Source organism: Pyrgilauda ruficollis, unplaced genomic scaffold (assembly GCF_017590135.1).
Source record: "Pyrgilauda ruficollis isolate IOZ18807 unplaced genomic scaffold, ASM1759013v1 scaffold196, whole genome shotgun sequence".
NCBI classification, from domain to species: Eukaryota; Metazoa; Chordata; class Aves; order Passeriformes; family Passeridae; genus Pyrgilauda; species Pyrgilauda ruficollis.
This window is the reverse complement of record NW_024518762.1, coordinates 769,569-782,882: the sequence shown is the minus strand read 5'-3', so window position 1 is coordinate 782,882 and position 13,314 is coordinate 769,569. Positions and strand designations below refer to the sequence as shown.

The window sequence follows — 13,314 nt, the reverse complement described above, 5'->3', positions numbered from 1 at the left end:
AGCGGGCGGGGGCCGGGGGACGGGAAGGGTCGGGCGGGGGAGAGGCGCTGAGGGACGGGCTCCCCCGGGAGGGTGCGGGGCCGGGCTGGGGCGGGGGAGAGGCGCTGAGGGACGGATTCCCCCAGGAGGATGCAGTGCCGGGCTGGGGCGGGGGTCTGCGCGGCCCCCGGCCCGGCCCGCCCCACCCCGGGGCTCCGTGAGTCCCGGCGGGCTCCGGTCCGCCCGGGATGCAGTCGGGGAGCCCCGGCCGCCGCTGACGCCCCGTCCCGCAGACGCCCCGTGGTGCGGGCACTGCAAAGCGCTGGCGCCCGAGTACGCGAAGGCGGCGGCGAAGCTGAAGGCGGAGGGCTCGGAAATCCGGCTGGCCAAGGTGGACGCCACGGAGGAGTCGGAGCTGGCGCAGCAGTTCGGCGTGCGCGGGTATCCCACCATCAAGTTCTTCAAGAACGGCGACAAAGCTGCGCCCAAGGAGTACACGGGTGAGGAGGGGCAGGACCAGGGGAACCGGGCTGGATGCGCCACCAGGGTGCAGAGGGCAGCGACGTGGCGCTGGGTCCCAGCACATGGCCCCGTGCTGGAGCTGTGCTGCTGTGCCTGGACAAGGTCCGCTGTGACAACGACCTGGGAATGGTGCTGGGCCGATGGGGAGCAGGCCAGCCGTTAATGGCCTCCCTCTGGAGAAATCCCTGAGGGCAGCGAGAGTGGAGGAAGTTGCTTTTAGCAAAGTGACCTGAGCTTGGTTTTTTGTGTGAGTTAACTTGAGTCAAGCTGTGCAGTATCCAGAACTGGAAACACACCTGGGCCAGTGGGTGAGGAGGAGGCAAACACGGGGTGTGAGAGAACTGCAAAGAAGGCAAAGACAGAATTCAGCCAAGCCAGGCCACACAGTGCTGGTAACAGAGGGTAACATGCAGAATAGAGACCTTGGAAGGAAAAGGTGCTGTAATAGCATAAGTAGTACTGAGGTCATGGAGAAGTGCTACATGGCTGGTCAAAGTTTAAGGACAGGGGCAGGAGGTGAGAGAGGAATGGATTCCTGGGAGTCCCTTGTACCTTGACTTATCAATTAGGGATAAGCTTAATTACACTGTGAGTGAAAGGGAAAGAGTTGCGCAAATGAGATCTTGAGGCTTGCTGATCTCTTGACCAGCTGCTGAAAGGTGTTCTCTCTCACAGCTTGAGGGTTTTGTGGTCCTGGCCTTCGCTGGGGGGGAAAGTGACTCGTTGTTCTTGTGCAGCTGGCAGGGAGGCAGACGACATCGTCAGCTGGCTGAAGAAGCGCACGGGCCCAGCTGCTGCCACCCTGGCTGATGTGGCTGCTGCCGAGGCACTGGTGGACTCCAGTGAAGTGGTGGTGATTGGTTTCTTCAAGGTAGAGTTTGTGTTTCCCCTGGAGATGCTATTGTGTGTGTCCAGGGCCTTCCCTGCTCCCTCCTGCTGGGGGAGGTTCTGTGCCTTATGCAATACTTGCTGTCTTGCCTTCCTTGATCTTCCAGTTCTTCGGGCTGAGCCCTGGGATGTGAATGCTTCAGGTGGTGTGGCTCCTCTGAGACACCTTTCTTTACTCCCCAGGATTCAACATCAGAGGCAGCAAAGGAGTTCCTGCTGGCAGCAGAAGCTGTGGATGATATTCCTTTTGGGATTTCCTCCAGTGCTGATGTCTTCACCAAGTACCAGATTAGTAAGGACGGTGTTATCCTCTTCAAGAAGGTACTGGCTGGTGCCAAGCCTGGGCGCCACTCTGGGGTCTGCTGTCTCTTTCCTTTTCCTTAATTAGTCAAACTCCAGCAAGGTCAGTCCTGGACAAAGAAGCAAAGGCCCTGTGCTGCTGGTGTAGCTGTTCTTGGGCTTCAGAGCCTGTGGCCCCTTTGTGGGGTGGGGGAGCCTTGGGGGCCCACAGTGTGCAGCTGTGCTAGTCCCCCAGCCCTGTGCTCTTCTCCTAGAGCTGCTGGGCTTTGGGTGCAGCTTGTTCCTTCACTCACTTCCCTTTTGCTCAGCTCTCTGCAGTGCAGCAGTGGGCACAGTCTTGGACAGGCCCAAGAGAACAGCAGATGAGCTCTCTGGCTGTCATGCTGCTGTCTGAGTGTGTCTTAGCAGAGTTGCTTTTCATTGCCCACTGCTGGCCTCTGCTGCTATTGCTACCTGCTGTGTCCAAGAGCTGCTCTGTGTCCCTGCTGTGGGTTCTGCAGTGAAGGGATTCCAAAGGAGCTCCTAAGAGGATTTGCAGTTCCAGCTGACTGGGCTGGGGCAGTGGATTATGTGCAGAGGGATGCTGACTACCTACAGAATCACTAATGCACTCATGGAGGCATGGAAATCCCTGTCACTGGGATGAATTTCCAAGTTTGAGCAGACAGGAAGAGTTTCTTCAGGCTTGGTGGCTCCTCTACCCAGAGGTGCTTTGAGGCAGGACAGAGTGCTTTGGGTTCAGATCTACTACATCTATAATGTCATCAATCATGACTTTGCCCAGCCTGACCTAACACAAGACTTGCTTTTTGTTCACCTGAAATAATTGTTTTATTATACTATACCTCTGACACTGTAGGGTTTTTTTTATGGTGATAGAAGCTTGAAGATTTAAATTCTGAGTCGGAGTCCCTCAGGTCAATGTGGCTGAGGAAAGATCTGGCTAATGAGCTCAAAATGCCTTAGCAGAATGGGGGGAGAAGGGAGGGAGGAGTGTTTTGGTCTTGTCTCATTTGGTAGTTGTGAGCTATTGCATGAGTAGCTTTGTGTCCCTGCTCTGGGTAGTGCTGGGCTGGGCAGAGTTCTGGGCCTGGCAGCCTTTTGTGTGTGTTGGGAACAGCAGTGACCATGCTGTGCCAGGCTGGGGTGGGGCAGGAGTGCTCAGCTCCGTGGAAGCAGCAGCCTAGATCTGTCCAGCCATTGGGGTCCTCTCTGTTCCTGTGCAATGGCATGGCAGTGCCGTGGGAGCTCCTGGATATATCTGCTGTAAACCAGGGAGGAAAGCACCCACAGTAATCAAACACCAGGGCAACAGAACTTGATGGCCTGATTTGGTTTTGGGCTTTGGCTCAATACCCTTAGTTGAGTCTGAACTGAGAGGGTTTGGCTCATTGTTGTTCTCTTACTCTGTGAGAGCTGTCCAGACTTGCACAGGCCCTCACACAGCTGTGCTGATGGCGCTGAGGCAATCTGCACAACTCCTCAGAGTGTTTGCAGAGTTATTTTCCAATGCTAAGTGTTTTCCTCAGCTATTCCACTGAAGCTGGTGTGCCCCCCCTGAACAGGAGGTTATCTGAGTCCACACTCTTCCCTCTGTCAACAACTTGAGTATGGCCTTGCCAGGGCACTCTGCTGTGCCCTTCTGCACATCCTCCCTCTAACCTTGCTGGGCTCTCTGCAGCTGTTCCTCTTCAGGCTGCCAGAGGGTTCTGGGAATCCTGCTCAGGGATGATACCAGTCATGGCCCTGTAGAGAGGACCTGGCACCTCCACTGTGATGTGCAGCATGTGCTGTTGTTCGTAACAGAGGCTGGAATGAATTCCCCAGAGCTGAAGAAATCACTGTCTGCTTTGCTGTCAGATGTTCCCAGCACTGTCTGGCTGCAGTGCCTGCCCTGACCATTGCTGCAGGGCTGTAGGCAGCTGCTCAGGCTTCTTCTTGCACCATTAGTGCTCTCACAGTGGTGCAGAGCAAGGCTGAGATCAAGCCTGGCTGTTGTTGCTGCTTACCATCTGGTGGGGGGCGATTTAAAGCTTTGCTTGCAAGGAAGATGGACACCTTGATCCAGATTTTCTGTGGATATTTGGTAACCTTGTTGAGATGGAAGTCTGCTCAGAAGGAGTGCAGCTGAGATCCCTTGGGGCAGTGACCAGTGCAGAGGCGTTGAGAGATTTGTGTGGGATGCACAAGTGTTCTAATGAAAAGTGTCTGTTCTTGCAGTTTGACGAAGGCCAGAACAACTTTGAAGGGGATCTCACAAAAGATAATCTGCTGAACTTCATCAAGTCTAATTCATTGCCTCTGGTCATAGAATTCACTGAGCAGGTGGGTCTTTAGATGCCTGACAGGGCCCTTCCCATCCCTGCTGCAAGAAAATAGCAAAGGTCCAGTTGTAGACTGCATGATCATGTTTTATTGTGGAGCTGACTCTGGGGGTATGGAGGAGTGGGAAGGACACAATACAGGAGGTGTGAGCTTGCTGTGCAGAGCATCCTGCAGTACTGGAGGCTGCTGTGGGCTGCTCAGCATAGTGGGGTTAAACTGGTCTGGATACTGATTTGCCTCTTTTTCCAAAAGTAAAGTTTATTTTTTACTCCTCAGACTGCTCCTAAAATATTTGGAGGAGAGATCAAGACTCATATTCTGCTTTTCCTACCAAAAAGTGTGTCTGACTACCAAGGGAAGCTGGACAACTTCAAGAGTGCAGCTGGGAACTTCAAAGGGAAGGTGAGATGGATTTCTTGGATCGTGAGCTAGGAGACCACCCACCTCCTGCAGAGAGGTGTAGCACTGTCTTTATCCATGGAGCAGCTGTGGAGGAGGACCTTAAGCCAGCTCTCTCCTCTGGGACAGGGGAGGAAAAGAGCCAGTTCCAGCTACACTTGGTGGGAGTGTGCGTGTGAAGTGTCAGCAGCTACAAGGTACTTATGCTCACTGCCTTTCCCTTTTTTCCTCCCAAGATCCTGTTCATCTTCATAGACAGTGACCACAGTGACAACCAGAGGATTTTGGAGTTCTTTGGCCTGAAGAAGGAAGAGTGCCCAGCTGTACGTCTGATCACCCTGGAGGAAGAAATGACCAAATACAAACCTGAATCCAATGAGCTCACAGCAGACAAGATCAAAGAGTTCTGTAACAAATTCCTGGCAGGCCAGATCAAGGTATGTGGACAAACAGTACTGGTGGTGAGCGAGGTAGCTGAGAGGGAACAGAAATGCTTCCTGTGAGGGGCTGGAGAAGCCCCTCCATCTTCTGTATGGATCATCCCATGGGCTTTGTGATTAGGAATGAAAGGCAAAGCTGCTGGGGCCTGGAGGCTGCAGGAGGGTGAGCCAGGAAGAGGGACTTGGGCATGGCCAAGCGGTTGTGCTCTCCCTATGGGGACTGTCCTCTTTATCCAGTTGCTCTTTCTGCCAGCAGTCTGTGGAAGGTGTGAATTCTGTGGCACAGGGAAAAGAGTTGTCAGCTCCCATCTGCTGGAGGGGCTGTGTGTGGATCAGCCAGCAGTGAGGGTGCAGCAAAGCCTGGTCCTGTGGGAATGGGGCTGTCAGCAGTGCTGGGGGCTTTCCTCCTGCAGAGCTCTGGTGTCATTCTCTGCTCAACAGCACCTGCTGCTCCTGCTGGGTCAGGGTGGGAACAAGACTCTGTGGGAGAAGAGGAAGTGACCAATTCATCTGGTTGCTTACAGCCTGTGACTGAGGCACCAGTGGGGTGGTGAAACCTGGCTTTTCCAGGATGTGTGATTGCATGATTGGTCCCAGTAGCTATGTAGCAAACGGTTTGTCTGAATTTCACTTTTTATTCCAGCCCCACCTAATGAGTCAGGATCTTCCTGAAGACTGGGACAAGCAGCCTGTCAAAGTTCTGGTTGGGAAGAACTTTGAAGAAGTTGCTTTTGATGAGAATAAGAATGTCTTTGTGGAGTTCTGTGAGTATCTTTCTACAGCTGATTGCAAGTAACTGGTGTGAAAGGATTGCCAAAACACTGTGTGACCAGGATTAGGGAAAAAGCCTTTTGCAGCCTGGGCCCCAAAAGCAGTGCCTTGGTTGCAAAGATGTGTGGGAACTGTCTGGCTGGGGAGGAGTGGTGCCTCGTTAGATTGTTGGTGCAGCTGTGTCTCTGTAATTAACAGATGCCCCATGGTGTGGTCACTGCAAGCAGCTGGCCCCAATCTGGGACAAGCTGGGAGAAACCTACAGGGACCACGAGAACATTGTCATTGCCAAGATGGACTCGACTGCTAATGAAGTGGAGGCAGTGAAAATCCACAGCTTCCCTACACTCAAGTTCTTCCCTGCAGGCTCTGGCAGAAATGTAAGCAGGCAGCCAGGCTGGCAGCTGCTAGCCAGGGAGCACGGCACGCTCGCTCCAGGCGTTCTGGATAGGACTTGTGGGAGGGATCTGCATTCTGTGGGGATGGAACACAGCAAGTCTACAGGACACCCAAGACCCTTTGTGGGGTCTGGGCTGTAGGGAAAGAGATTGGGGGGCAGCGGGAAGTGGGAATGGGGAAAAGAGGGAGCATAGAGGACAGTGTGCTCATCTGCAGGCTATTCTTTCCTCGCAGTGATCTCTGAAGTCTAGTGGCTGAGCTGTTTTCCTTCGTCTCATATGGGTGAAGGTGAATTTTTAAATTCCCTTTTGCTTGGCATGTTCACTGTTGCTCAGAAAGAGAATTCTCCTCTACAGGGGTGTGGGTCTGTAGTGCCCATAACCAGCATCCTTGTTTTTCCTGTGTAGGTAATTGATTATAATGGGGAGAGGACACTAGAAGGCTTCAAAAAATTCCTGGAGAGCGGAGGTCAGGATGGGGCAGCAGCTGATGATGTGAGTAACGTGAATGGAGTACTCTGGACCTTTGGGAACAGGGAGCATGGTTCTGTGCCTGAATCCTCAGTCCTAAATAAGATCCTGTGTTGTTACATGTCAGGAGAGCATATTGCTGGTGAGCAAAGTGCCCACATCAGTGGGATCTGTTCAGGTGCTTTGGCCTGCAGTGGGCTCCTTTCCTGGAGAGCACCCTGTGGGTGTCAGGTAGCACTGCTGGGGCACTCAGCACCTGGAGCTGGGCTGTGCGATCAGTGCCGCGTACCTGTGTGTGTGCTTGGAAGCTCTCACCGGCTGGGGAAGGGAGGGTGTGTGGAGGCCACTACAGGTGCCAGTTTCCAGGGCTTCCTAATCCTTAATGTCCTGAATGTGAAGCCCTTGATGGAAGCCTCCAGATGTGTTGTTAGCAGAGAGCAGTGGCCAGATGAGGGATGCTGCTCAGTGCTTGGTTCTGGGTCTGCCTCGTGTGCCAGAAATCAGGAGCTGTCTGTAACCTCCACAGGATCTAGAGGACCTGGAGATGGATGAAGAAACTGAGCTTGAGGAAGGTGATGAGGATGAGCAGAAACTCCAAAAGGATGAATTGTAAAGAGAAGACTGATCTACATCACCCAAAAAATCAGACACTAAATTGGCTGCTGTGATGCAGCCCAGTGAGTCAGAAACCCATTAAGATTTAAAGCAGAAGGTAAATGACTGGAAATCCAGGGATTGGCTTCTAAAGTAACACTTTACCCTCACTTGTCTGTACACTTACCTTTTCTTTCTTTTGGCTTTTGAAAAGGGAACTGTCACTAGGGAGCCAGCCCAGCCAGCTGGGCTCTTTTTTCTATTGTGATGTACTTTTTTGTACACAGCTTTTGTCTGGAGAACTCTGTTCTTCTGGGCAGCAGGAGGTTGTGAAGTGGTACCAGGAGTTCAGTAGCCTGACAATCTGGAGCCTTGCCACTAACATCTTCCAGACAGCTTTTTTCTCTTTTTCTTTTAAAACTAAAGCCCCTAATTGATTTCTGCACCTGGCAGGGTCCTTAATGGTGTCAGCTGTTCTTCCCTGGAGCTGGCCTTCAGTATACGTGGGGGCAGAAGGCTGATGGCTTCCTGGGGAAAGGTGTATGTGAAGGGGCTTCTCTTCATGCTAGCCAGACATTTCCTTTCCCTTCTCCTTTAAGACATTTGGAGATGACTATTCCAAACTCCTGGAGGGGTGGAATACTGTGTGCACTGGCTGAGGCAGGCTCTGAGGGTGGAGGTGGCTGCTGGCTCACCAGCTGTGTTGACATCCTTTTGATCAAAGACAAGAGTTGCAATCCCTTTCATGAATTATTTTGAGTGGGTTGACCCGGCAGGTGGGTGGTGGGGGAGGGCCTGATAAACAGATCAAACAGGACATTTGCAATTACTGGGGTTTGGGAATGTGACTGAGGGAGTGCCTCACAGGCCTGAGCTGCATCAGGCTGGTTCTTAGCATTCTGCTACAATAACATTGGTACTGAATTGAATTTGATGGCCAAATAAAGTTGAGATTTTAATACTATTATGTCTCCTTGTCTTTATCAGAGTGTAGAATATTTGAACCTACCCTGGAAGGAGAGATCAGAGTTGTAGGATGATTCTCAAGGGACTCTGCTGCAATGGGGTGTGTGTCACTTTCTCCAAGTAATTAGTAAAGGAAAAGAACATCCCAGTGCTGTGTCCTGTCTGGATTCCATGGGCTGGTGCAGGTGCTCTGTTGGGAGTGAGCAGGCCGTGGCTTGGCTCTGAGAGCGTGCAGCCCCTGGGCCAGCTGGCTGGGCTGAGGGGACATGGCTCTGGAGCAGTGAGCCAGGGCTGCTGCAGCTCTGCTAGTCAGGCTCACATGACCCTGTGAGCCACGCTGCTATTTCCAAACCTGCTGCTTGCTGCTGAAGGTATTTTGGTTAGAAAATATGCTATAAATGTCACAGGGAGGGCATGGTGAGGCTAGAGGACAACTGGGGGCACCTCTGTGTCTCAGCAGGTGGGATGTGTGCTGGAGCAGTGGCACAGGGCTGCTGGACAACACTTGTGTCTGTCTCCAGCTCCAGCCTTCTGCCAGTCCCCAGCAGAGCCCTGATGTTCCCAAACTTTGGGCACAGCAGCACCAGGGCTGGGGCTGAGCAGGCCCCCACACTATGGGATGAAGATGGGCTGTCCCTGACAGCAGCCAGGTGTGTGTGAGACCTGTACCTGCAGTTACATGGAGGAGGACCTTTGAAGATGCCTCCCTCCAGGGCCACAAGACTGAAGGGAGGCTGTGGCCACTGCTGCACCCCAGCAAACCCAGCAGTGCTGGTGGCCTGGGCTGGTTGGTGGCAGCTGCTTTGTCTTTTGGAGTGGGGAGGAAGGGAATCTCACTAGTGAAGTTCCACTGAAAGGTGCTGTCTAGAATTTGGCTCCAATAGGTCTATTTTGCACAGCCAGTTGAACAACGACAGAGTCTGAGCTCTGTAGTGGCTCTCCTCCTCCTGGGCAGAGACCCACTGCTCCCAGCTTAGAGGAGGTGCCTCTCCTAGCCCAGGGCTCCCTGTGGCACAGCTGGAGCTTAGCAGCCATCTGATGTACATGCCTAATTGCTGTTCCAAGAAAGCAGGCTGGAAGTGTTCTGTCCCCAGTGCTGAGCTTGGATGCCCTGTGCTGTGTTCAGGCTCAGCTAACCACAAAGCAGATGCTTGGCCGAGAGATCGATGCATTTCCCAGTAAATAAACAAGTGCAGGAGTTCCGAGGTGTGTGGCTGACTGTGCTGCTGGGGTCAGGGCAGGGGTCTGCAGCATGAGTGAAACTCCTGACTCCTAAACCAGCACAGGGATTTTTTTCTGACACACCCGCCAGAACAATCCCCATCAGCATGACAGAGCACAAAATGCTTAAGTGTCTGACATGCCCAAAATTTGATGGGAGAAGACAGAGCTTGCTTAAACCTTTGATGGACCTGGATGATTCCTCTGTGGCAGATGGTTCTGTTTTGGGTCACCACAGTGTAGCTGGAGAGTACCAGAGGCAGGAGCTGTCTGGTGGTGGTGCTGTTCTTCTGGTGTTCCTCTAAGGCTGCTTGCAGTAGCCTGCCCTCAGCAGCAGCTGCTTTCCTGTCTCAAGTGGGACAAGAAGCACCAGGGACCAGCAGTGCAGGCTTCTGGTTCTGCACCTGTCTTGGGATCACCAGCAGCACCTCTGTCCTTGCAAGGGCACGGGGGACATCAGACACTCAGGTTGTGCTTCCTTGCTAGGCTGTGTGCAGCACAGCTCCTCCTGTTCTTTCAAGTTGTCCCCTGCAGCTACAGGAGGGTGACAGCTCTGGATGTGATTGTGGCCACAGCCCTGGCACGCCCACACTGCACTGGCCGGCTGGCACATGAGCGGCCGGTGCCCTGCATTGCTGGTTGTGCCCATGCCCCTTTCCCCAGAAGGGCTTGATGTTGGGAAATTGCTTCCAGGCTCCCCTGAAGGGCTACCCATGCAAGAGTAGATCTGACCCCTTGGAGGGGGCACATCAACAGGTGGGTGGTAAGATGAGACACCGACTTCTGCCCAAAAGTGGGAGGCTGCAGGCCTGGGCGGCTCGATTACGAAGCATCATGGCAAATAGCATGAGCTGCATGTCCCCAAAATAGCCCAGGGGAGTCTTTATAACGGAGTGCTCCCGGAGAATCATCAGTCCTGGGCCAAGGGCCTGTAGGTGAGCTGCAAGTGCCGGTGCCACCTCCTGCATGTGACTCAGGGAGTGCGGGAGAGCACGGCGGCCGCTTCCCTGCGGCGAGTGACACGGACCCCGGTGAGAGACACGGACCCCGGCGAGAGACACAGACCCCGGTGGGGCCAGCGCGGATTTCCAGCGAGGAGAACCCCTGAGGGCAGCAGGGGAGTGAGGGGCCGGGCTGAGTGCTGAGCAGCCCCCATGCCGCTGTGCCTGAAGGCTGCCGTCAGCATGAGGGACTATTGCCCCACGGTGCCCCGGTACAGCCGGTACACACCTCGGTACAGCCGGTACACACCGCGCCTCAGGGCCGCGCGCACCGTGCACTTCCCCAACGACGTCGTCTTTCAGGACCACATCAAGCAGGGGGACCTGGAGCAGGTGGGCAGGTTCATACGGGCCAGGAAAGTGACACTGGACACCATCTACCCTTCTGGTGAGTGCTGCTGGTCGGCAGAGCGGCGGCACAGCTCGGTGGGGCTGTGAGGGACACCGGGGCTGGGCTGTGGGCCGCCCTCAGCAGCACTGGGGCAAGCCAGGCCCTCAGCAGCAAGGAGCCCCGTCCCGGGGCCCCAACATCTCCCCTCAGCAGAACTGGGGCAAGCCAGGGACCAGCAGGGAACCAGAGCCCCAGGCCGGGGCCAACATCTCCCCTCAGCAGCAGAGTCAGCGCCTGCTGCGGGACGGGGGAGCTTGGCCCCCTGAACGGCACCATCGTGCACCCACAGCGCGGTGGGACCCCGAAGGGTGACAGCCAGCACAGGCTGTGAGCTTTGGCAGCACCCTGGGCTCCTGCCTTTTCCCCTGCCTGGGGGATCTGCATTTTTTCTTGGCTCTGCCTGTTTTTCACAGGCACTGGTCCCTCTTGTACGTCTGACTCCAGGGGCTTGGGGAAAGCTTTGTGTTCTGTACACACAGCCTCACCAGAAACTGTTTATGGAATGCCTTGATCTGTAGAGGCTGATGCAGAGCCCAGATCTGTCCTTTTCTTGTGCTTGGCTTCAGCTCCTGCTCTCAACAAGGCCATGGAGACGGAGGCTCAAATGACCCCGGGCTTCTTTCTGCCCACAGTGATTCTTCGTTAGTGATGAGCTTCCGAAACTCAGGCAGAGCACAAGGCCAGAGACTCTTCTCGTGTCTCCGTGCGAGTCCTGTCCAGGACTCAGAGCAGCTGCTCTAAGGGGCACTTCCTCCTCCGTCCCTCTGTCCTGCCTAGCTGGGGCACTGGGTGCTGCACCACCCCAGACAGGGTATTTGTGCTGCAGAAGGGCAACAGGAACCCGCAGCAGCTCCTCTGGCTTTCTCAGTCTTTGTTTCTTTCCCCACAGTCCTCTCCCTGAGAAGGAGAGTGCCTGCACCCCTTTCCTGAGCTGTGCATTCAGCGTGGAGAGCCCTTCCCGTGGCCAGGGCTAACACCTGCTGTCCCCCCAGGCATGGCAGCCCTGCACGAAGCCGTGCTGACGGGAAACCTGGACTGCGTCAAGCTCCTGGTGAAATACGGCGCTGACATCCACCAGAGAGACGAGAACGGCTGGACGCCGCTGCACATGGCCTGCAGCGACGGCTACGCCGACATCGCCAGGTAGGGCTGCGGGGCGCGGCACCGGCGGCACCGCGCTGCAGCCGAGCCCGTGCGGCTCCCCGGGGCTGCCCGGCCCGGCGGCTCAGCTCCGCGTCCTGCAGGTACCTGCTGTCCCTTGGGGCCAGCCTGGAGGCCACCACCGACGACGGGGAGAAACCCTCGGACCTCATCGACCCCGAGTACGAGGACCTGGTGCAGCTCCTGGGAGGCACGGCGCTGCGCTGAGCCGGACACGGCCCGGGGGGCTGCGCCTGCCCGAGGGCCAGGGCTGCGCCCGGGCTGGGCCCGGGCGGCGAGCGGGCACCAGCGCTCGGTACTGCGATCGGGAACCACTTTGTACTTTTGCAATAAAGCATATCGGTTACCACCTCCGGTACCACCTGCGGTACCATGTCCGGTACCACCTCCGGTACCACCTCCGGTACCACCTCCGGTACCATCCGCTACCATCTCCGCCACCACGCCCGGTACCATCCCCAGTACCATCCCCGGTACCATCCCCGGTACCACCTCCCGTACCGCCGGGCGGGGGCGTGGCCTGGCGGGCCAGGGGCGTGGCCAGGGAGGTGCGCAGGCCTGCGCGGGGGGTGTGGCCGTTACCGGGAGGGGGCGGGGCCGCGCCTGCGCGCTGTGGCGCTTCCGTCTGTGCGGCTGGCGCAGGCGGGAGGGCCCAGGTGAGGGGCGCGCGTTGCCCGGCGACGGGCGGGGGCCCGCGCGGCCTATCCCGGCCTCGCCTTCCTCCCACAGCTCCGCCGAGCCCCTTCCGACCCCGCCGAGCCCCGCCGAGCGCCGCTGCCGACATGGCCAGGTGAGCTTCGCCCGGCCCCGGGCCCAGCGCGGCCCCGGGCCCGGCTCAGTTCCCCCCGCGCTCCGCTTGCAGCTCCCCCGTGTCCCGGGTGGTGTACAACGGAAAGCGGAGCGGCGGCCCGCGCTCCCCCGGCGCCGGCAGCGAGATCTTCACGCCGGCCCACGAGGAGAACGTGCGCTTCATCTATGAGGGTGAGCGGGGTGGCGGCCGCGGGGTGGGGGCGCGGGCGGCTCGGGGCGGCCGAGGCGAGCGGCCCCTGACCCTGCCCTGCCCGGTCCCTGCAGCCTGGCAGTGCGTGGAGCGCGACCTGCGCAGCCAGATGGGCTCCGAGCGCGGCCTGGTCGAGGAGTACGTGGAGAAGATGCCGAACCCCAGCCTGAAAGGTGCGGGGTGTGGGGGCACCGCTCTGGCCGTGCCGGCCCGGGGGTTGTGCGCGCCGGGCAGGGGCTGCGCTGCCTCTGCCCCCAAAGTCTCTCCTGTCTCCCTTGCAGCGTTTAAACCCGTCGACCTGGGTGATCTGAAGAGGAGGAACACACAGGATGCGAAGAAGTCCTAAAGCGGGTCCTCCCTGCGGGTCGGCTGCTCTCCTGAGGTCCTCAAGCAGATTTAATTTGAGATTTTGTGTTGATTTCCTCCTCTGGTCTGTCCTCCTAAAAGCCCGCGGGAGAGCCAGTCAGCTCTGGGGCTGGCTCTCAAG

At 56.6% G+C, this 13,314-nt stretch overlaps 2 protein-coding genes across 3 annotated transcripts in view; both read left to right on the top strand.

Moving 5' to 3' along the window:
* P4HB (prolyl 4-hydroxylase subunit beta) overlaps window positions 1-8,051 on the top strand; it is an 8,328-nt gene extending 277 nt beyond the window's left edge. The window contains exons 2-12 of one of the 2 annotated variants that reach the window (XR_005954997.1): window positions 273-479; window positions 1,239-1,372; window positions 1,573-1,710; window positions 3,910-4,014; window positions 4,291-4,416; window positions 4,650-4,850; window positions 5,497-5,617; window positions 5,823-6,004; window positions 6,258-6,311; window positions 6,431-6,517; window positions 7,020-7,038. Coding sequence is in view for 1 of the 2 variants with exons in the window: in XM_041465984.1 (XP_041321918.1) it covers window positions 273-479; window positions 1,239-1,372; window positions 1,573-1,710; window positions 3,910-4,014; window positions 4,291-4,416; window positions 4,650-4,850; window positions 5,497-5,617; window positions 5,823-6,004; window positions 6,431-6,517; window positions 7,020-7,106 (1,388 nt within the window). In the remaining variant the exon portion in view is untranslated. Of the gene's footprint in view, window positions 1-272; window positions 480-1,238; window positions 1,373-1,572; window positions 1,711-3,909; window positions 4,015-4,290; window positions 4,417-4,649; window positions 4,851-5,496; window positions 5,618-5,822; window positions 6,005-6,257; window positions 6,312-6,430; window positions 6,518-7,019 lie in introns of both variants that reach the window. The other variant, XM_041465984.1, reaches the window with a different exon arrangement.
* Window positions 8,052-10,171: 2,120 nt separating this feature from the next.
* Window positions 10,172-12,176, top strand: PPP1R27 (protein phosphatase 1 regulatory subunit 27). The gene is made up of 3 exons (XM_041466037.1): window positions 10,172-10,663; window positions 11,659-11,809; window positions 11,911-12,176. The coding sequence occupies exons 1-3, from the start codon at window positions 10,429-10,431 to the stop codon at window positions 12,032-12,034; spliced, it is 510 nt and encodes a 169-aa protein (XP_041321971.1). The 5' UTR covers window positions 10,172-10,428; the 3' UTR covers window positions 12,035-12,176.
* Window positions 12,177-13,314: the final 1,138 nt, after the last annotated feature.